Source organism: Pan troglodytes, chromosome 6 (assembly GCF_028858775.2).
Source record: "Pan troglodytes isolate AG18354 chromosome 6, NHGRI_mPanTro3-v2.0_pri, whole genome shotgun sequence".
NCBI classification, from domain to species: Eukaryota; Metazoa; Chordata; class Mammalia; order Primates; family Hominidae; genus Pan; species Pan troglodytes.
In genome coordinates this window covers 119,695,137-119,719,578 of record NC_072404.2, presented here as the reverse complement: position 1 = coordinate 119,719,578, position 24,442 = coordinate 119,695,137, and the positions used below count along the sequence as shown (strand labels likewise).

The window sequence follows — 24,442 nt, the reverse complement described above, 5'->3', positions numbered from 1 at the left end:
ATAGTCCCAGCAGCGAGGGGCAGGGCAGGCTGGCTGCTCCTTCCTCTACGACCTCTCCAAATCCGCTTTTCACTTCGCCCTGTCAGTCCCTCCTTAGTCCCTCAGCACGGAACCCCGGCCCCATCTCTCTAAGCGGCCACTTCTCCGCCCACCATCCTTAGTTCTGAGCGGACTCGGCCCCACAACCGCCCTGCCTCCGGGGCGTCCCTCTGAGTGGGCGTCCCCCACACTTGGGAGGCTCACGAAAGCCCCGGGACGAGGCGCCAGTGCCGGGGCTGGGGAACCCCGGGGGTTCCGGCCTCGCTGGGCTCCCGCCCCCCACACCTCGACGCCTGAGCGGATTAGGCGGCTTGGCTCGCGGCGGCGCGCACAGCCCCCGTCCCTCCCACTCTGGCCCCTTCCCGGCTCGGGCGCCCCGGGGTCCTCCGCCTCCGCGGAGGTGAGCGCGCACTCACCGGAGGTGAGCTGCATCCAGGCACATATCTTGTACACAGTGGCCGTGTTGCAGAAGAAGAAGAGGGTAAAGCAAACGATGCAGGCAATGATGAGCATCATGGAGAGGCCGATAAAGAAGGAGGCGGCTTTGAAGGCGCCCGAGGGCAGCGTGGAGAAGTCCGTGAAGCTGCCCCTGCAGGTCAGCTCCCGGGAGAAGCCGTTGCCGATGCAGTAGTGGAAGAGCCCGAAATAGCCGGCTTGCGGGGTGTCCACGCCGTCGCCTATCCAGTAGGGCTGGATGAAGCACACCACGTTGACGATGGCAAAGCAGATGGTGAAGATGGCCCACAGCACGCCGATGGCCCGCGAGTTCCGCACATAGTTGGTGTGGTACAGCTTGGCAGCCTCCTGAGCCGGGAGCATCGCGGCGGCGGCGGCAGCGGCGGCGGCTCCGGGCATTCTCCCCCTCCTCCTCCTCCTCCTCCTGGTCCTCCGCCTCCCCCCGCCTCTCAGCGCGCAGGAGACACACTCACGGAGCCTCGCGCGCTGCAACTCCCCTGCCTCCGCCTCAGCCCAGCAGCACCAGTTTCAGAGTCTGCATCCTCGCTCCCGGAAGGAGGGCGGGGGAGCGCGGAGCACCCCTCCGGCTCGCCTGGCACAGCCTCCCGGCTCCCCTCCCTCCCTCCTGGCCCGGGCTCCGGCCCTCCTCACCACCTTCCACCCCTCTTCCCGCCGCCGCCGCTGCAGCTGCTGCAGCTGAAGGCGGCAAATCCCTCGTGGAGCACCGCGGCGCGCAAGCCCGGGGCGCCTCCCGCTCTGCTTCCCGCCTCCCTCCCCGCTGCCCGGCCCGCGCTGCCAGTGCCCAGGGGCGCAGAGGACAGTGACGACCCCGGAACGCCCATCAAGGGGTGGACATGAGCCAGAGAAGTGGGCCTGGATTAGGAGGGCGAGGGTAGTCTAAGAAGGTGGCAGGAGCACCCACAGGGATCCTAGAGACAACCCCAGGATCCTGGTGGGTGTGAGAGGCCGGGCTCGAGAGGCTGATTCAGCGAGCATTTCATCACCGCACAGCAACGTGCTTCGACCTCTGCATCTTTGCAGAGGCACGAGGGGCAGCGCGGCAATTGCAGGCAAGAGGCGCCAAGGCAGTGGAGGCATACAGCCCCCAAGAGTCTTTCTTGTTACCACAGAACTGCCCCTGGCTAACTCCTCGGTTGCCTTCAGGTCCACAGGTGGAGATAGAAGTTGAGCAGGAGCCTGGCAGACAATAATGTAAAAGACAAATCTCAAGGGTGGTCTCACATCAAGCACAGCTGAGCTTGCGTCCTCTCTGCGTTTTTCCCCCAAGCAGCCAGCTGAACTGTAGCCAATGGATGCCCCATACTTTCCTTTAGGTCGTTTCCCCGATAATTCCTTCCATAGATTGGGCCTGTGTGTGCTTGTAAGGGACTGTGTCACAGAATTTTATAGTTTGTTTGAAAAAAGGGTAGTTCGGCCAGTGTTACACTTACTATACAAATATTGACAGCTACTCTGTGCCCAGACGCTGAGCTGGGTGGTAAGGGTACAAAAAGACATAGCAGATGGTTAATTGTCCAGGAACTTCCATCTCCCCCTACAACCCAAAGCTAACCAGAGAGCTGTTTTCAGGCTAATTTATCCCGGAATTGCCACTATAGAATTCCTTACATTTTCACATGGCATTGCTGTTGTACACCTGCCCTTCGTGCTGTTTCCTTAGCTTATGTTTTCCCTTTTAACAGTCTTTCTGTTGCTCTTTTAACAGTTTCTACTTTTCAAACTGCATTTCCCTATTTCCGTTGGTTTTTTTGTTTGTTTCCTTCTGATTCTGATATAAAGAAACATGTAACTGCCTCCCACCCCCAGCCATGAAACCAGAAGGCTTAAGCATTCTGGTTTTTGGTAACAAATCGTTTTGAACCATATGATCACAGAATTTTCTGAGCATTTCTATCAGAGAGAATTCTGATAGAATTGGACCCTAAGTCTTACCTAATTGGCTATATCAACGGCTATTCTATGGTAGAAGGGTCATAACCTAAGTGATGAAAATTATGCTTTTCATTTGATAGTCTGAAGATTTGAGATTCTATGAAGAGGGAGGGGGAGAAAGTGGAATAGGGGTGTGAGACACATAAGATAATGAAGGGGCTGCTGCTGAAACTGGGGAAAGCATCTAAAAGCATGAGTTTTCAGAATCTTCCATTCAGTTTTTTCTATAGGCATGTAATTCATGTATTGTAATACATGTCCATCAGACAAGGTCCATCTTATACAAGGTCCATTGTAATACAAGGTCCATCAGACAGAGCTTTGAAAATCAAGAGAACAGAATTAAACAGTAGCATGAGACATGTAAGTTTAAGTGAGTAAGAATTTCTAGCAAGTGTGGTTGTAGACTCTCAGAAGGTCTTCAAAATAAATATCAGAGGGATTTGGAGGAGGTGACAAAGATGACCAAAATATGAGTTAGCCCAATATAACACTTGCAAGTCTCTAAAAATGCAGTTCATGATGATGCATCTTGAGTGCATTGGTGGCAGTGGAGGGTCAGAATTTCTGTTAGGTTTCATTTGTTTTAACTCTCCTGAAGTTGCTGGTAAATCAGAAGAATTTTAACATGGAAAGAGAAAAAGGAAAGGAGAATAATCAGATTTATGAGGCCATTTGGCAGGCCATGCGTCCCAGGGGCAGAGATAGCTTTACAGCAAGAACTGACAGTAATTTCTAGTAACTCTCTTAAGCCCTCAAATCCCCCAAACCTGGTTGTATGAAGTAGTCTCTCTTTAAAATAAATGCCTGAAAGAAATCTTACTGTTTCCATGGGGTGGTTGAGATGTGAGGTGGCTGAGAAGGGAAGGCTGAGAATCAAAAAGCCTGGTTTATACCTCAATGCTTGAATTGCCTTTATGGGACAAAGAAAAGACTGGTGGGTGACTCAGATTCAAATGTGATTCAAAGAGCTTTTCTACTTGAGTCATGCCCAAGGAAAGCCTTATTCTCATTCCAGGTTTGGAATCACCTCTGGGTTCATGTTCAGAATCACCATGCCAAGGGGCACACTCAAAGTGTCCACTCTTGTCAACAGCAACTAGGATCAGACCAGTGTTGGTGTATTGCTGATCTAAAGTGCTCCCATTCCCTCTGAGAATTTGAGTTGTTGCCTCTTGAATTTAGGGTCAGTTGGGGATGAACTGGACTCTGCCAGTGGCCTTTCTCTCTACCTTCACCCTTCCCTGTACTACAGCAGATTTTCAGGATGAAGCAGAATCTTTAAAGACTCTAGCAACTAGGGATGAGCTAAAATACCTGTGAACTCCTGGCTTGCTATAAATGAACGCAAGATATTCTTCTACCCTTTCCCAAACCCCTTTGTCACCCACCCCCCAACTTTGTCCTTAGTAACCAGGAATCCCAGAGGTAAGACAATTTCTACCCTTAATCTAAAACTTTTGGCTTGCACCCTGTACACTTTAGGAGTTGTGACAGCTAAGCATCTGGGCAACTTATTGCACCTCATTAAATCTGATGTGACCAGGAAAGCTGCTTTGGGGAGGAGGAAATAATAAAACTGGCCTGATTCATGCTAAGAAGTTGCTATTGATAGAAAAGTATTTTGATACTATAACATGATTCATATGTGCTAAATAACTAGTAGAAGCCAGTGTCATCGACAGCATTGAATTAGAAACACTGAACACACAAATCTCAAACTTCACTGTTAAGATGTTTTTCTGTGACTGCTGCAAAGGGTCAGTGTTGAGACCCACACCCTCACTTTTTGCAAACTGTGTCTCAATGAATGTTAGGACTATACAAGAGAAAGCAACAAAAGAAGAATGGGGGCCTTGTAACACTGCAAAAAGATCCTGGGTAAGGTAAAGAGCTAAATATTTTGATCCCAAACTAATCTGAGATAGTATGGGAGAGCGTGAAAGCCTTAGAGGACAAGAGGCTTGGGATCCGGACCTAGCACCATCTTTGTCTAACTACGAAAGCCCAAGGATCTTAGGGATCCATTTTCTCATCTCTAAAATTATGGTGAAGGAAAAAGGACCTCAGATGTATCCTGAGCTGCCTTTCTGCAGCAGTTTTATTCTATTCTATGAATACTCTTCCAAGATAACTTTGAAAAAAAATATAAAAAGAGAGATACAACCCATCACTTGGGGAAAAAATTAGTCGAGACCTAAGGAATATATATCAGACGTGGTGAAATAGACATTTTCTTTAAAATTGAAAACCCCTTCTGAAATCCTGTCGGTATAATTTTTCAAGCAATGGCTGCTTAGAGTTTTCAGATGAGTCATTGCTATGACCTTGGATAATGGAGAAAGAGATGATTTCTAGAATCTGTTACTTAATCGATTTTTAGGGCTATTGCCAAGGTCAGTATCAGATTCCACTCCAGAATATAAAGATTTTAATAATGAAGCTCTTTTCACTCATCAAGGCTTTCCTCTGCTCTCCTTTAGTTTTCTTTTAGGGATTTTCAGAAACCAGGAACCACCTCTTAGATAATCAATCACTAAGTTAGCAGTGGCAATCAGATAGATTGAGTATTTCAACTCTCCCTGCAAATCAAGACCAAATTCATCATAGGACTCTGAATTCATTGCACCTTGGTCTGTGTAGAACTCCAAATGAGGGGGAAAATGGGAAATAGAAATGCCAGGCTTTCTCCTTCTTTCCTTTTCTCCTCTATTTTGAATTGGATTATGTGTAAATTGCCCCTTTCTTTTTTTTTAAATTTTTTCCAGAACTCAGTTAAAAGCATAAGTTGTTTTCTCATAAGGCTGACCATCTAAAAGAACATACTAAAAGAACTATCTTGCTATTAATCTGTTTAAGCCCTTGATAATTTTAGAATAATTCTGTCTAAAGATATGTAGTGACCTCTATTGAATAAAATACTGTAGAAATATGACCATCACCTGAAGTATGGTTTTTTTAAAGTCTGTCATAGTGATATTATGTTAAAATTTAAAGTTCAGTATGCAGGTCCTATTCTCTTTGAATCTAACACTAGTTGGTCTTCTTGATCTTTAAAAAAGAAAATTCTATCTGCTATACCTTCTGAACATGCTTCATGAAGTTTCCCACTCAAGGTGCAGCTTGATTGAAAATAAACACCTACAATTTGAAATATCTACCCTTGTACCTTCAGTGTGGGGCCTGTGTTTGAACCCACTACTTGGATTCCCTGCTAAAGGCATCTGTATCCACACAGCTTGTTTCTCCTACTTGGCAATCACTTGCGTCTCTCAAACCTCAAGTTCAGCCTTTTTGAGAAGATCTCCAAGCCATATATTCTATATTTTAAGTCTTATAATTCCAAACACATATCTAAAGGTGCTTTCTTTTACTGCCATAGTAACACAAAAATATTAATCTTGAAAATTCAGTACTTTTGTTGTAGAGGCACATTTTTATATCTGTACTAGTCAGCTCTTACTGCAGAAGCACCCCAAACTTTCAGTGGCTTATAACCACAATCATTTGCTTCCTACCCACAGCACATGATGAGTTGTTGGTTGGCTGTGGTCCTGCTCTAGGCAGTGGACCTGACTGCAGATCTATCTTCTCACTGTGGGGTCCAAGTTGAAAGCCTCTATTGAGGACATATTATTTTATGATGAGGACAGAACTACAAGAGGCTCAGGCAAATTATAAAACTGTATATAAAACTTCTGCTCAAATATGGCATGCTCAAAACTTCTGCTCAAATATGGGTATATTATATTCCATTGGCCAAAGCATATTCCACTGGCTAAAGAAGATCATATGAAAGTCAATGTGATGGGGATGTATTATCCTCTTAAAGAAAACAGCCCAGTGAAAAACTCAAGAACTTTAATAAAAGTTGTTACATTCACCCTCCCTGCTGATAAAACGTTAACACCAACTTACTTTTCCAAATGTTTCCTGGCAAGACTACATGTGATTTTTGTGTGAAGGCTATAGGCTTTCAAATCAAATTATCATTTCAAAATGAATAGCCATTTTATCCCACTCACTATTTTACTGAAGAATATGTTTCTGTCTTTTTGTTTAAAAAATTGCAAACTGAAAAAGGCCAATGAAAAGCTAAATTTATATTAAATCTCTTCACTTTACAATATTCAAACATGAGATATCATTCTGCCTGTTAAAGTGCATATTGTAAAAAATGGTATTTAGTTTCAAAGGGGAGAAAAAAAAGTTACCTTATGAATTTTCAGGACTATTTATAGATTTATAGTGTTTTCCAAACTTGAATATGAATCTTTTTTTTTTTGGAGACAGAGTCTTACTCTGTCACCAGGCTGGAGTGCACACAATCTCGGCTCATGGCTCACTGCAACCTCTGCCTCCCTGGTTCAAGCCATTCTCCTGCCTCAGCTTCCAAAGTAGTTGGGACTACAGATGCGTGCCACCACACCCAGCTAATTTTTGTATTTTTAGTAGAGACAGGGTTTCACCAGGTTGGCCAGGATGGTCTCGATCTCTTGATCTCGTGATCCACCCTCCTCGGCCTCCCAAAGTGCTGGGATTATAGGCATGAGCCACTGCGCCCACCCTGAATCTTTTTAAAGAAAAAAAAACACCTTAGTGGACCTACTATAATGACTTGCTAAGTTATTATTTTAATGTTTCTTAAATGGACAGGATAAATACTAAAAGCATAACATTTCATTTAATCAGTTTTCAGTCACGGCAGCATGAAGAAATTAGTGTATCTTCTCCTCCAGAACAAGTAAAACTGAATAAAATTGTCAAAACATTCATTTCAGGGCTCTGAAGACTGACTATAGGCAAACAATAAATTGAGAGGTGTTTATTCATGAAGAACTGCTGGAGTTTGGGTAAGAAAAGTGAGAGTTTGTGACCTTTTGTGTGGGGTGCCACCCTTCTTATCCACCCCCAGCTCAATCAGCACATTAGTTTTAGTGTGACAGGGCCAGCAGTGAAAACTAGCAGCTTCTTGCAGAAAGGGAAGATTTGATTTGATGGGCTAGAAGAGTATGATACATGCCAAAAAATATGATCACTGAGAGTAGCAAGCTCAACAGAAAATGAGTATGGAAAACCCACAGTTCTGCTAGCTTGAGGTCACAGCTGGAGCAAGCAGGACTAGTCCAGAATTTAATGAAGCTACCCAGGAAATTAGAGAACTGTACAAAAGCTAAATAAGCTCTCCACACAACTCTAGCCAACCCTGGAATGACATGCATATTCAGGGGAGACAAAAGAGTGTGTCTTGGCAAAAAGTAGAGGCTGAGAAAGAGTTGAGAAATGGCTGAATCCATTGTCAGAGGATGGAATTCTTACAGGTTTAATGTATTTGTGTATGATCTCTGCCCAAATCATTGCCTGACCACTAAGATCTGCAGACTCAGGTTTTCTTTAGAAAACCAGGATAAAAAATAAAAATAAGAAGAATAACTTTTAAAAACTTGTACACAGACATTGGCATCCACACGCCATAGGAAGACAGATTCTACAGATTAAGTTCAGGAAAGGTATTCTAAAAAAAATCCCTCGGGAGAGAAAATCAGAATCTAAAGTTGCGATCATTTACTATCCAAAATATTGAGTTTTGTATTGAAAATTGAGACATGCAAAGAAACAGGAAAATGTCACCCTTAGGAGAAAAATTTTTTAGTAGAAACTGACTCTCAGGTGTTGGTTTTAGCAGACAAAAACTTCAAAGCAATTTAAAGTATATTTTTAAAAATGAAAAGAAACCATATTTAAAGACTTAAAGGAAAGTATAATGACTACTACTCAACAAATAGGAAATCTCAATAGAGAAAAAGAAACTACAAAAAAGAACCAAATGGAAATTCTAGAGTTGAAAAGTGTAACAACTGAAATAAAAAATTTATCTGATGGAGTTAACACAGATTTTATATGGTAAAAGAAAGCATCAGGGAACTTGAAGATAAATGAACAGAAAGTATCCAATCTGAAGAACAGAGAGGAAAAACATTAAAGAAAGATAAATAGAGTCTCAGAGACCTGTGGGACAATATCAAGTGTACTAATGAATGTGTAATGAGAGTCCCATAAAGTTTATCTGAAGAAACAATGGCTGAGCACTTCTCACATTTGATGAAAAACATTAATCTACAGACCCAAAAAAGTAAAAAAATGCCAAGTAGGATAAACACAAAAAGATACATACCTAGACATATACTTAAACTCCTGAAACCAAAGACAACAAGAAAATCTTGAAAGCAGCAAGAGAAAAGTAATTAATGGGAAAACAGTAATGACAATACAATTAATGGCTAACTCCTCATTAGAAACAACAGAGCTCAGAAGGCATTGTAATGACATATTCAAAGTGCTGAAAGAAAAACTATAAACCAAAAATTCTACACTCAAGAAAATTATCCTTCAAAGTCGAAGGGTAATCCAGCATCCTGGTCACACTACAGTACTATAGTTTGGCAAAGTGTTGCCAATTGGGGAAAATTAGGTAAAGAAAACATAGGAATTTCTCTGTATTATTTCTGATAATTGCATATGAATCTATAATTATCTCAAAATAGAAAGTCTAATTTTTAAAATTATGAGTAAAAATAAATGTATACATATTCCAAACTTCAAAAAAACTGAATGGAATAAACACTATCAATCAAAATACAGAGATTGTCAGATTGGCTAAAATACAATCCAAATATCTATCGATGCCTTCTGGTAATGGATAAACAAAATGTGCTTAATCTATACAACAGAATTAATTAGCCATAAAAATGAAAAACTACTAATACATGCTACAAGATGGATGATTCTTCAAAAGCATTAGGCTAAGTGAAAGATTCCAGACACAAAAGATTCCATTTATATGAAATTTCTAGAAAAGGAAAATCTCTAGAGACAGTAGATCAATAATTGCCTGGAGCTGGAGTTGGGATAGGGATTGACTTCAGGTGAGCACAAGGAGGACTTTTTGAGGAAATTGAAATGTTGTAAAATTGGGTTATGGTGATGGTTGTACAACTTAGACATTTACTAAGAAATCATCAAACTGCACACTTACAATGGTTGAACTTTATAACATGTAAATTATACCTCAATAAAACTATCTGCAAAATTAAATTTAAATTAATGCTTATACCTCCTTTTTTAGGTTTGAAAAGGAAAGTTTTATTAGAAAGTATGCTGCAGAAGAGTACAGTGGTTGCTTCAGCAAGAAAGGACTGTGTATGCCATGGTGGATTTTCCTTAGGGCTATTAATGGAACTTAAAGTGAGAGCTTAAGGGTAATTTGGACCATATTAGCCATGTAAGTCATGATAAATGATTGCATTTGTGGACAGTTTATACCTTTCGTAAAAACAACTCAAGAAATTATCAGCCTAAAAGGAATCCACAAATTAAATATGTCAAACAACCAAACTAATAAAATTCAAATGAATGTTTCCAGAATATAACTGAGAAATTTAAAGATATTACCTAACAAATTTTTTTTGGCATATTATATACTCACTTATACTAATGGTGCAAGTTAATATGCAGAAAGACAAGATCAACTCAATAAATTCTCTCTCAGTATAAATTTGGCCATGGTTGATCTAGTCAGGTTTTTTTAGAGACTGCAATGTCTAGACTACAGTGTGCTCCTTGGCAACTCAAATCTCTCACCACTTTTCTTCCTTCAAACTACTACAAAACTTTTCTTTGCACAGTTGGACTATAATGTGCTTTGGCTTTTACTAGAATGTAAGCTCCACAGAAACAGGAACTTTTTCTGGCTCAGTACTGTATCTCCAAAGCATGGAACAGTGCATGGCATATTGTATATATTGAAAGAATAAATGAATAAAATATATATAAAGTCCACTTTATTATGTGTTAGTATTTTACGATATTACTTTGATGTACTGTATCATTTTCAAATGGCGGTATCATAGTTACTAAATGAGAAATTAACATCTTATTCCATGAAAATGATTTTAGTTGCAAATTATCACTGCAAAAGAGAAAAGATTTTTTATTTGCTTGCTTTGTCTTTGAAATTAGTAATAATTACACAGTAGTAGTTGTAGAATAAGTGTTATTTTGTTGTTAGAATGTCTAGTGGAGCTGGACATGCTTACCAATATATTAAGAACTAAACTCCTGGGTGGATCACTCAGTATCAATGCAGTCATAAATATGAGCCCTCTACTCTAAAAGTGTTTGCCAGTACTGTTTTCCAGGCCATTTCCCCACCAGACAGTAAGTGAATCTTATTACTTGAAATATGCTTATATTAATTTTTAAATTAACATTTGATTAAAAACTAAAATTTAAAACTCTCCTACAGAACTCACAAATGCTGAAGAACATGTTGTAGATCTCAGTTTAAGAAGCACTGACCTAACTCATTATGCCTTTCACCTGGTAATGTTTCTCAGTTTTATGAGTAATTATTTTTCATTAGTATCCTCAATAAAAGCATGAAATAGTGCTTCAACTAATTATTCTATTCTGGGGGGTATTCTGTTTTTTAACTTTTTCATTGAAAACATCTGTCTTTAAATATTTCTCAGGCACAATTCATTTCTGATGTATCTTATGGTGGAAAACTCTGAAATCTCAGTTGAGTACTTATTTAAATACTGAAGCAGATTGTTATGTGTGGAGGGGTCGCACAGTGGGGAGGGTGAGGAGGAAATTAAGGCTGCTCATTAGCAATCTTCTGGCCCACCCTCAGGCAAAGGCGATGGCAGCCTTTTAGGAAGGAAGACTAATTGCACTTCTAAATTTCCTCCACAGGGTGTCAGCTCTGAATTTGGGGATCTTGCACCCATAGAATTCTGATTAATCAACAATACGGAGTAATATTACATTGCCATTTGCAAATTTTTCAGAGAATTCTGCAAAGATTTCATTTCTAAAACTTAACTTTAAAAATCTGGTATTTGAGAGAAATTTGAAAAGACAGTCTAACTATTCAGATCTTCAAGGTTTAGTGAATTAATTCCCTTTATTCATTAATGTAAATAAACGCTAACTAGTGCTTACTGTTAGTAGGCTGCATACTGTGCTAGTTGCTGAGGTTACAGGACACAGCCTCTGTCTGAAGGAGTTCACACAATCAAGTTAAAGAGATATGCAAAATAAGCATTGCAATGCAGTGTAGTACATTCTTACATCTGATAGAGATGGCCTCTGAGGACACAGAGAGATAGCATATAACTACCCTGGGATTCGCAAAAGCTGCCTTGATGAGGAACAGACTGGTGAGGGCATGGATGGTGGTGAGAATGAGCAGAAAGATGTTGCAAGAAGCAGAAACAATACCAGCAAAGGCACTAAGGCAAGACAGAATTAGAGAACTTGGAATTAAAGAGGAGAGGTATGTCTGTCCTCTTATTCATTAGTCTTGTCCATCTATCAATCCATCCGTCCATCCGTCCATCCATCCATCCATCCAACACTCATATTAATTCTGTTAAATTCCAGATGTTGATCTAAATGATAGGGACTCAAAGGTTATTAAGATTTTACTCCTATTACTTTAGAGGAAGCAGTGCCAGTGAATCAGGAGAGACCTAAATAAATATAGAACCTCCTGTGTTTTTTTTTATTATTGTGTTAAAAAACAAATAATATAACATTAAATTTACCATCTTAACCATTTTTAAGTTTACAGTGAAGTGGTGTTAAATATATTCACATTGTTGTGAAACATATCTCTAGAACTCTTTCATCTTGCAAAATTCAAACTCTATACCTATTAAACACTAGTCTCCCCTTCCCTCTCCCCTAAGCCCTTAGCAACCATCATTCTACTTTCTGCTTCTGTGAGTTTGAACACTTTAGATACTTCATATGAGTGGAGTCATATAGTATTTATCCTTTTGTGACTGGCTTATCTCACTTAGCATAATATCCTGGAGGTTCATACATATTGTAGCATGTGATGGGATTTCCTTCAAGTCTGCATAATATTCTACTCTATGTGTATATGTCACATTTCCTTAACTATTCACTTGTCAACAGACATTTAAGTTGCTTCCACCTATGGGCTAGTGTAAGGAATGCTGCAATGAGCATGGATATAAATATATCTCTTTGAGATCCTGCTGTGAAATTTTTTGGATATATACTCAGAAGTGGGATTGCTGGATCATATGCTAGTTCTATTTTTAATTTATTTTCGAGGAGACTCCATAATGTTTTCTTTATTTCTTCTTTTATTTTTGTTGTTGAGATGGGGTCTGGGGCCTCCCTATGTCACCCAGGGTGGTCTTGAATTCCTGGGCTCAAGTGGTCCTCCCGCCTCAGCCTCCCAAAATGCTATGATTACAGGCGTGAGTCACTGTTCCCGGCTTCATGTTTTCTATAATGGTTGCACCATTTTACATTCCCACCAACAATGTATGAGGGTTCTAATTTCTCCACATCCTTGCTACCACTTGTTATTTTCTATACTTTTGATAGTGTCCATCCTAATGAGTATGAGGTAATATTTCATTGTGGCTTTGATTTGCATTTCTCTCATGATTACATATGTTTGGCATCTTAGCATATGACTGTCGGCCATTTTTTTTTTTTTTTTTTTTTGAGATGGAGTCTCGCTCTGTCACCCACGCTGGAGTGCAGTGGCACCATCTTGGCTCACTGCAACCTCTACTACCCGGGTCCAAGTAATTCTTATGCCTCAGCTTCATGAGTAGCTGGGACTACAAGCATCCGCCACTACACCCTGCTAATCCTTTACCCATTTTTTAATCAGGTTGTTTTTTGTTGTTGAGTTATAAAAATTCCTTATAGATTCTGGATATTAACCTCTTATCAGATATATAATCTGTAAATATTTTGGCTATTCCATAGGTTGCCTGTTTACTCTGTGGATTGTTTCCTTTGGTGTGCAGATTTTAAGTTTGATGTGGGCCCATTTGTCTATTTTTGCTTTTGTTGCCTGTGCTTTTGGTGTCATGTTTTAAAAAATCATTTCCAAACATGATGTCACAAAGCTTTTTCTTTATATTTTTTCTAAGAGTTTTATAGTTTTAGGTCTTATGTTTAAGTCTTTTTTCCATTTTGAGCTATTTTTTGGTATATGGCATAAGATAATGGTCTGACTTCATTTTTTTTTTTTTGGCATGTGGATATACAGTTTTCCCAGCACCATTTGTTGAAGAGACTATTCTTTCCCCATTGTGTAGTCTTGGGCACATCTACCAAGCTTTCCAGCTTTCAACACTTGTTGAAAATCATTTGACCTTGTAAGCAAGGTCATCATTTATTTCTGGGTGTCTTTTTTCTGATCCATTAGTCTACATACCTGTCTTTATGCCAGTACCACATCATCTTAATTACTGTTGACTTGTGTTTTGCAATCAGAAAGTGTGAGGCCTCCAGCTTTGTTCTCCTTTTTTCAAGATTATTTTGGCTATTCGAGGTCCCTTGAGATTCCATACAAATTTTAGGATGATTTTCTCTATTTCTACAAAAAAACGCCACTGGGATATTGATAGGAATTGCACTGACTCTAAAGATGGCATTCTGCAGTAGGGACATTTCAATAATATTAAGTCTTCTAAGGCCGGGCACAGTGGCTCATGCCTGTAATCCCAATACTTTGGAAGGCCAAGGCGGGTGGATCATTTGAGGCGAGGAGTTTGAGACCAGCCTGGCCAACATAGTGAAACCCTGTCTCTAGAAAAGTACAAAAAATTAGCTGGACATGGTGGTGCACGCCTGTAATCCCAGCTACTGGGGGAGGCTGAGGAAGGAGAATCAATTTAGCCCAGGAGATGGAGGTCACAGTGAGGCAAGATCATGCCACTGTACTCCAGCCTGGGTGACAGAGTAAGACTCCATCTCAAAAAAAAAAAAAATTAAGACTTCTAATCTATGAATACAGGATCTTTTTCCATTTATTTGTACTTCTTTGTTTTTTTCTATCAATATTTTGTAGTTTTCAGTGTACAACGCTTTCACCACCTTGGTTAGGTTTATCTTTTTTGATGCTACATTAAATGGGATTGTTTTCTTAATTTTCTTTTCAGATTATTTGTTATTAGTGATTTTTAAAAAGCAACTGATTTTTGTGTATTGATTTTGTGTCCTGTAACTTTGTTGAAATATTTTATTAGTTTTAACAGGTTTTTGTGGAATCTTTAGAATTTTCTGCCCATGAGATTATGTTTGCTGCAAACAAATGTTTACTTTTTTTCCCAATTTGGATGCCTTTAATTATTTTTCTTATCTAATTGCTCTGGCTAGGATTTCCAGTTCTATGTTGAGTAGTAGTGGCAAGAGTGGGCATCCTTGTCTTGTTCCTAATCTTAGAGAAAAAGCTTTCAAATCTTTCACCATTAGATATGATGTTAGCTATGAGCTTTTCATATATGGCTTTTATTACTATGTTGAAGTAGGGTTTTTTTTCTTCCTAGTTGGTTGAATGTTTTCATCATGAAAAGATGTTGAATCTTGTCAAATGCTTTTTTTCTGCATCAATTCAGTTGACCATGTGGTTTTGTTCTTCATTCTATTAATTGTGTGTGTTATAATGATTGATTTTCATATGTTTAACCATTCTTGCATTCCAGGTATAAATCCCACTTGGGCATGGAGTATAATGCTCTTGATGTGCTGTTAAATTTGTTTTGATAATATTTTGTTGAATATTTTTGCATTAATATTCATCAAAGATATTGGTCTGTAGTTTTCTTTTCTTGTGTTTTTGTCTTATTTTGGTATCAGGGTAATGTTGGCCTCATTAGCATGAGTTTGGAAGTGTTCCTTCTTCAATTCTTTGGAAGAGTTTGAGGAAGATTGTAATTAATTCTTCTTTAAATATTTGGTAGAATTCTACGGTGAAGCTGTCTGGTCCTGGGCTTTTCTTTGCTGGGAGGTGGCTAAGTAATTATGTTTCTAGAATTTCTTCCATTTCTTCTAGGTTACCCCTTTTGTTGACATATAATTTGCTCCTGCCTCTTTATTGAATGTGTTTAATTCTCTGCATCTTTAACACCAAACTAGCCTAAGTTGTTAATCACCTCTTTTCTCAAATTACTATAGTAGCCATATCATTGTTCTCCTTGCTTTCACCCTCTCTTATTTATTTTTCACACTGAGAACAGTATACTTTTTGAGTATAAATCTGAGTATGCCATTGCCCTTGCTTGAAATAATTCAATGGCTTCTAGCTCCTCTGAGACCAAAGGCAAAATACTTAGCATGCCCTGCCTGCTCTGAGCACCTCTACCATTTTCTCCAGCTTCAACTTACTCTACTCTCTATTCCCCACCCACTTCATCATCTACAAAGCCCTTCTCTGTATTTTTGTTCTCATTACATGTCTTCCTTCTGCAATAGGGCCTTTACTATACTGTTCTTTGTACATGGAACGCTCTTTTAGAAATTCACCTCTATCCATCCTTCAAATCTCAATTCAATTATTGTTTTTCCCTTAAAAATGTGAGTGTATAAATTTATTTTTTTGTTTGTTTTTGTCATTGTTTATTTTTTTATTTTTTATTTTTTATTATACTTTAAGTTTTAGGGTTTGATGACAAGCACTAATGGTCAGAAAAAATAAAATGTAGTCCTTACTGTCAAAAAAAAAAATTATTGTTTTTCTGGAAAGAAGCTTTTACTGACCTCTTAGAGTTCCTCATACTCTCTCATGGTACCATGGATCTCTAATTTTTACCACTTATCATTCTTACAATAATACATCTATTTATGTGACTATTTGAATAATGCCTATTTCCCCCCATATACACCAGTAAGTTTATATTTCTCCCCACTACTGAAAATTTAACTTCTAATTCAGTGCTCAATAAATATTCATTGAATGAATCAATAAATGAAAACATATGGTCTGGCAGATTGCATATTCCAAAAATGCCACAACAATATCTTCTATTCCACATGCTCTTTTTAACATGTGACTTTAATGCTCCTCCACTGAGAGCTGAAGATTATGGTCCCTCCTCTTAAGTCTAGGTAGGTTGGTGAATACAATGATGCTGTGTTATTTCTGGAGCTAGGCCATATGAGGCAACAGCTTATGCCTGGTTCTTTTGAGACCCTTTTTCCTGGAACTCAGTCACCATGTCATGAGGAAGTCCAAATCCAAATAGTCTGGGTCAGGCATAGTGGCTCATGCCTGTAATCCCAACACTTTGGGAGGCTGAGGCAGGCAAATTGTTTGAGCCCAGGAGTTTGAGACCAGCCTGAGCAACAATGTGAAACCCTATCTCTACAAAAAAAAAAAAAAAAAAAAAAAAAATTAGCCAGTGTGGTGGCTTGCACCTATAGTCCAAACTACTTGGGAGGCTGAGGTGGGAGGATCACCTGATCCCCAGCAGGCAGAGGTTGAAGTGAGCCAAGATCATGCCACTGCACTCCAACCTGGGTGACAGAGCTAGATCCTGTCTCAAAAAGAAAACAAACAAACAAACAAAAAACCCAACAACAAATAGCCTGTAGAGAAGCCCACGGAATAAAGGACTAAGACCTTCATTTCACAGTCTTGGCTAAAATGCCAGCACCATCTTGGAGCAATGAGTGTGAGCCATCTTGAAAATGGATCCTCCAGCCTCCAGTTGAGCCACTCCAGCTAGTATCATATAGAGCAGCCATCTCTGTAAAGCCCTGCCCCCAAATAAATTACTGCTATTGTTTTAAGCCACAAAGTTTTGGGGTTATTTGGTACATAGCAAGAGAGAACTGGAACACATACTCAAAGAAATTCATGCTTAACTGACAAAACATCCAGATTAGGTTGTCAAGATCACTAAGTCAGATTGAATATTTGATCACTCTTAAAGTACTTTTCAATTAACCATTTCAATAATTGAATAGAGAGGAAGTAACCATCAGAGCAGCGCATCAAAGAGTCAAAAAGAAATCTTATTAAGATGTATGCCTTTTCACCCAACTAGACCCCAATTCTATGCTTATTCTGCCCACTCTCTTTTTCTTCTTCAGTCTCTCTTCTTTCTTACCTTAATTTCACATTCTTAAACTATTTAAATCTACAAAATTGCTTTGTTCTAAATTTTGTGATACAGGGTTCAGGCTGATGACAATTTTGTGATTAGTACAGAAGTAGCTCAAAAGACTATTACAAAAATAATAGAAATACCTGATCAAAGGAATTTTCAGTGACAACTCTTCTGAATAAAATTATTTGGAATAGTTTAGGTTCTTGATTGTACTTTTATGCTTTGCAGCGTGTAGCTAATTGGATATGTACAAACTGAGAAATTTACTGGATTTGCTGCAACCTGGCTGCTGATTAAGCTGGTAAAGTGTTCATGTTTGTGTGGTGGGCATATCATTAATCTGTCCCTGGAGTACACCTTGATAATAAGCACAGCTCCAGTCTTCCATTAAAGTTAAGTGTCTACTGACAGGATGCAAACAGAGCATAGTACGTTGTAAATAAAGAGTGTCAGGTCTTCAGTTTGGCTGCCTGGGTTTGAATCCTGGCTTATCATATTTTAATTCTGTCATTATGGCCAGGTTAATTATTCTTTTCAAGGTCAATTTTTTAGCTGTGTAATAGGTACAAAATGGTACCACATCTTGAAGATTATTAGGAAGATTAAAGGGGATAATCCATGTGAAACATTCAGCAGGTGCTTGGCCATAGGAAGTGCTCAATAAGTGCCAACTCTTACATTGTGTCCATCTTGACTAATTGCTTCTAGTTTCATTCGATATAGCCAATCTCTGCATGACCTTTATAGAACTATGATGTGTGTGAAACAACTTTGGAAGAAATGAGTCCGTTTACAACCTTCAAGACTATCTCTCACCATATCAAATCATTCATTCCCCTTTCTACTTCTCTTGTGACCATGTTTGTTGCATTTTTTTTTTAAATGGAGTCTTGCTCTGTCACACAGGCTGGAGTGCAATGGCACAATCTCGGCTCATTGCAACCTCTCCACCTCCCGAGTTCAAGCAATTCTCTCGCCTCAGCCTCCTGAGTAGCTGGGATTACAGGCACGCACCACCACCCCCGGCTAATTTTTGTACTTTTAGTAGAGACAGGGTTTTGCCATGTTGGTCAGACTAGTCTTGAACTCCTGACCTCATGATCTGCCCACCTTGGCCTCCCAAAGTGGTGGGATTATAGGTGTGAGCCACCGCGCCCGGCCTGTTGCAATTTTATTACAAGTTCACCAGCAAAAGAACAACCCTAACTCCTAGTTGACTCTAGTAACTTGGGGAACCAGAATGTCATTTAGAAAATTAAGTACACAGCACACTGAACAATACAATAGTGTTTTTTAATAGATTTCCAGAAACTTACCACCATAGAATCGTTTAATAAAGCTTCAGGTAAATCTAGATGAACATGTATTTAAATATGATCATAAGAATGATTTCAGAGTGAGGTTAAACGGACAATGATGTAGTATGTTTCCTTTTCAAAGGCTTTGTCTACATAGTGCGATGGAATTTGACTATATTAAGATATAACTGGCCTGGCATGGTGGCTTATTCCTGTATTCCCAGCACTTTTGGAGGCCAAGGCAGGCAGATCACTTGAGGCCAGGAGTTTGAGACCAGCCTGGCCAACATGGTGAAACCCCTTATTTACAAAAAATACTAAAATTAGCCAAGCATGGTGGTGCATAGTAGTCCCAGCTACTCAGGAGGCTGAGGCACAAGAATCGCTTGAATCCAGGAGGCGGAGGTTGCCGTGAGCTGAGATCACACTACTGCACTCCGGCCTGGGTGACAGAGTGAGACTCTGTCTCAAAAAAAGAGAGACATAACTGATATGTTTAACTACAAAAGTGTATTAAGACAATTAAAAATTCAAAATCAACTATGCTGGAAAGTGAAGTATTTTACAGTCATATAGACTGGAAATTTTCATATAATCATATAGACCGGATGAAGAGGAAATTTTCTTCAACTCCACTGCCCGATCCAGGCCTGCAACACAATCCCAAATGGTGTTAGAAAAGCATGTTTCTATATTAGAGTTAATATGAACAAACTAATTATTTTTACCCCATGATGTGACATTTTATTACATATATTTTTAACATGGGAATAAAATAATGGGTATTACATTGATAATGATGTGGAGTAGAATAGTAGTTTTAGCACATAGTAGCTTCTCACCAATGGTCCTCTTTAATCTTTACAGCAGCACCATGAAGGATATGAGATTATTATCCATTTATAGATGAGGAAACTGTATTTTAGAGAGAGAAAATAATTACTCAAGTCACACAGATATTTAGTAAGAGTCAGAACTAGCCTTTTAACATGTATCTGTCCAACTTCAGAGCCTATTTATTTAACCACTGTGCTGTTGATAAGTTGGATTGCATTAAAATTAGGAACTTCTGTTATCTAAAAGGCACTATTAAGAAAGTAAAAAGGGAAAACAATGTTTGAGAGAAGATATTAGTAATATCTATATCTGACAAGGAATAATATCCAGAAGATATATGTGTGTGTGTGTGTGTGTGTGTGCGCACGCGCACGCGTGTATCTTTTACCAATTCATAAGAAAAAGACAATACAACAGAAAAATGTGTAAAAGGTTTGGACAGGTGCTTCATAAAAGAGGAGAACCAACTGGCCAATTAATATGAGAAAATGTGCTCAATTTCATTATTCAGCAAGAAAATGAAAATCAGAACAATAGTGAGATATCACTGCACACCTACTAGGAAGGCTAAAATTAAAAAGACAGACATACTAACTATTAGTGAGGGTGGAAAGTACCTGGAAATTTTCTATACTGCTTTTGGGAGTACAGTTTGATAGAACAACTTTAAAGAAGTGGACATATTGGTTTTCCAGCAACTACTAAAGCTAAACATTCTCATACTCTATGATCTGGCATTTTAACTCATAGATATAACCCCCTAAAATGCATGGGATTGTGCATAGATGTATGCCAAAGACAGGTACAAGAATATTTATTGTACCATCATTTGTAAAGCCCCCAAAATAGAAACAATTCAAATGTCCACCAACAATAAATGAGTTAAAAAAAAGAAACTGTAATACATTCATGCAGTGGAATACTATATAGCAACAAAAATAAACAAACCATAACTACACACAACATGGATGAGTCTCACAAGCATATTGTTATGAAAAGGAACAAAACACAGGAGCATACAGTGTATGATTCGGTCTTAGTCTATTTTGTATTATATAAAGGAATACATGAGGCTAGGTAATTTATAAAGAAAAGAAGTTTATTTGGCAGGTAATATAAGAAAAATAGCACCAGCATCTGCATCTGGTTAGGGCTCCAGGCTGTTTCCACATGGGATGGAAGGAGAAGTGGAGCCATGTGCAGAGATCACAGGGTGAGAGAGGAAGCGACGGGGTTGGAAGTGACCGTCACTTTTTTAACAGCCAACTCTCCTGGGAACTAACAGAGTGAAACTCACTCCTCACTGCAAGAATGGCACCAAGCCATTCATGAGGGATCCAACTTCATGATCCAAACACCTCACATTAGGCCTCACCTCCAATATTGGGAATCAAATTTCAACATGAGGTTTTGGGGGACAAAATTCCAAACTGTAGCAGACTCTACTTATAAAGTTAAAAATTGGCAGAACTAATTGATAATGACAGATAAGCAAGTAGTTACTACCGAAGGTAGTAATGACTGGGAAGGAGCCTAATAAAGCCTCCTGTTATACTGATAATGTTCTATTTTTTAGTCTTGGTAGTAGGTATACAAGTGTATTCACTTTGTGAAAATCCATCAAGCTATACACAAAAGATTTGTGCTTCTGTATGTATGCACAGTTTAGGTGGGTAAAGGGGGAAGTAATCTTTCCCCTTTGCTCCTAACCCATAGGTGTTAGCTCAAGTCTATGCTCCTAACCCATAGGTGTTAGCTGATGGGGAAGGTTTTTATTTTATGGTCATGAAGCTCACCCTTGGTTCTCTACATCCTCTCTGTTGTACTTCCAGAAGCCAAGGGATGGAATGAGGCTCCAGGTGGCTGGTTATGGCCTTTCTTTGCCTTCTAGAATGGGTAGACACAATAAGCCTACCATAATCCTTCTCCTACTCATTAGACCTTACCAATCCTTGTCTTCACACTTTTGACCAATTCTTGCTGTGGGATTGTCCTCTCATATTGTTGTTATTCATTTGAGCTTTTTTTCCCCAGCTGTTGCCCAATTTGCCATTTTTATACCCATAGACATGACATATTTATGCCCTTTTCTTATCTCACTTATCAAACAGTAGCCAAAATAGAGACTAAGTGGAACTTATCTCTTAGCATTTGACCTTGTTGATTTTGATTGAGATTGGGACCCAGGCAAAAGCATGACAAAGCAGGAAGAGCTAGAGGGTAAGGCTTGCACAGTGGTCTTTGGATAAAGCTTCCAAGAATTAACTGAGAAATAAAACACACCAAAGCAGGAATAGAAACAGAAATAGAATAAAGTGGCTGAGAATTACAATTCTGAGAACTCAAATTTTTCTGTGGTTTTCAAAAATTGCTTGATATATCTATGAGCATAGGCCATGGACAGTATTTTACTTATAATAATAATAAATTAATACTTGGAGTTTAATATGTGCTAGGTATTGTGTTAAGTGCTTTTACATACATTATCTCATTTAACCCTTATAACCACTCTATAAGAGGTATTATAATTATAGTCATCTCCATTTTATAGATGAGGAATTTGAAGTCTAGAAATATTAACTAACTCACCCAAGATTCCCCAGTAAATGAGTGGTATTATTGGAATTTGAACTCAGATATATCTGATCCAAAATTCCCATATCTTAATCAGTACATTATACTACTTATCTATTGCACAAAAGATAAGTCTGCGCTAATTGAAGATTGTGGGTGAGAATCTGTGAGTGAGGGCCAAGATGAGGTATATTACGGTAAAGTGTCATAATGATGGAGTGGAATTCAGAAATTGAGACTACATGTGATACAAATCAGGTGTAATATGGTGAGACCATCAGTAAACACAAACATATGCCCTATTATTTTGTTTTTATGGGATCTGAATGCATTGTACATTCATCAAAGATGTCTCTATCCTCTTAACATTCATCAGCATGTTATTTGTTTGGAAACTCAAGGTTCTTGTATGTGTTAACTGAGACTAATTTATAAACATTATGGGTTTTACACATCGTCTGGGACCATTCTTTACTATTTAGTGCCAGGACTAGGAAAGAGAAAAAAAGGAGACTTGGAGGCTGGAGGTTCACTTTCCTGTATTACTGTTGCCATGGTAACTGCCGGCTCTTCTCTGATGAGCTGTAACTATCATTCAAAAAAATACTAAGTTTTGCATTTTTATTTTCTATCACTGACTTTTTTTGGTGTGTTTTTTCTTCTTATTTTTTATGGCCCATGGGCAGACAAACTACAAAGCAGCGAATAATCATCGTAGTTGTTTAGGAATCACATTCATTGGTTTGGATAATTCAGACTTTTTAAAAGACATGTAAATAATTGCTGTGCTTTCAATTTAAATTTATGATATGTTATGGTTGAATTAATCACAATGTTGGTTGGTCTGAAATATTATGGCAAGATCAATAGACCGCATAAGTGACCAGGATCACACTTTCCTGTCTAGTGAGGTAGATTGCGGAGGGCCAGGTTGTCTGAGTAGCAGAGTGAACAGTTGGGTGTGAAGTGCGATGGAAGGGACTGCACTAGGCCTGCCCATAGGCCTGCCCACCTTACCCAAAAATATCTCTCCTGCTGCTTGTCATATATGGTGCCTGAAATGTCACTATTTAAGCTTTATTTCTGTGGATCTTAAAAGGCTTTAAAAATATTTTTGGTGTGAAATAATATCTATATTTAGAAGTGCATAAACCATAAATAATGTTTAAAAATTACAGTAATTATGAAGTGAATACCTGAGTAACCACCACTCAACTCAAGAAATAAAACATTGACAGCACTCTTTTTTTAAAATTTTGTTTTTGCATCTGAAGTGAGATGACAGCATTCTCAAAACCCTCCCACGTATCCCTTCCAATTCACAGCCCCTTCCCTCTTTCCTAGAGGTAATAACATTCCAGATATTTACAGTAATAATTTCTTCTTTTTCTTATAGTGTTTCCAGCTATACTGTATTCTAAACAATATAATTACACTTTGCCTGTTTTCAAAAACTTTATAAAAGTGGAATTATGTTAAAGTAGTCTTTTATGTCTTGCTTCTTTGGCTTAACATTATATTTGCAAGATTCATTTATGTTGTGGCATTCATTGGTGTATAGCATTCCATTGGACTCTATTGTTGATAGATACTTGGGCTTTATTTTCTTCATCTCTAGAATTGATCATATGATTTATCTACTTCAGTCTTTTATTGTGATGAATTACATTTTGACTGATTTTTAACGTTAAACCCAATCTTACAATCCTGTGTTTGGCAACTATTTTCATATGTTGAAATTAGCCTCTATTTTTCCTTTCTTATGCTACCCTTATTGAGCTTTGGAATCAAGGGTGTGCTAACCTCATAAGAGTAATTAGTAAATGTTCCCACTTCCTATACTTTGGAAGTGTTCGTGCCAGATTTATTTCCACATTGAATGTTTGGTAGAATTTTCTACTGGAGGACTTGGTTTCTGTTCCCCTACCTGTGAGGCTGCTGAGTGAAAGCTCAAGTTTTCTGTTATCTTGCATAATATTGGCAAATGCCCTCAAGGCAGCGTTGGTGCCTGGCTCCTTTCCTTACTCTCTGGAATCAGGCTTTCTCTCAGAATTTGGCCTGGCAGTTCTCCACTATTTTGTCAACTCCTCAATGTTTAAAGGTAAATTTTTAATATTTCTATTTGTTTTTTTTTTGTTTGTTTGTTTTCTAGAATGAGAAAAGTAGGTCTGAATAAGTGTTTGATTCAATAAAGGACCCTTTGTGAAATGCAAATGTGATTGGAAGGGAAAACTCTTTTAATACCTAATCTATTCATTGGATTTCCTTGTGCTCCTGGTATGTTGCAGAACTGGGCTTGGTAGGACTGCTAGGACAAAGGTGAAGGGTATAATG

General features: G+C 38.8%; 1 protein-coding gene across 2 annotated transcripts in view; it reads right to left on the bottom strand.

Annotated features, from left to right (window-relative positions):
• The window catches only part of LHFPL3 (LHFPL tetraspan subfamily member 3), a 574,056-nt gene extending 572,918 nt beyond the window's left edge, over positions 1-1,138 (bottom strand). Inside the window, exon 1 of one of the 2 annotated variants that reach the window (XM_527854.7) lies at positions 456-1,138. In XM_527854.7, the coding sequence (XP_527854.2) occupies positions 456-894 (439 nt within the window). In that variant the 5' untranslated portion in view covers positions 895-1,138. The remainder of the gene's footprint in view (positions 1-455) is intronic. The other variant, XM_003318729.6, reaches the window with a different exon arrangement.
• Positions 1,139-24,442: the final 23,304 nt, after the last annotated feature.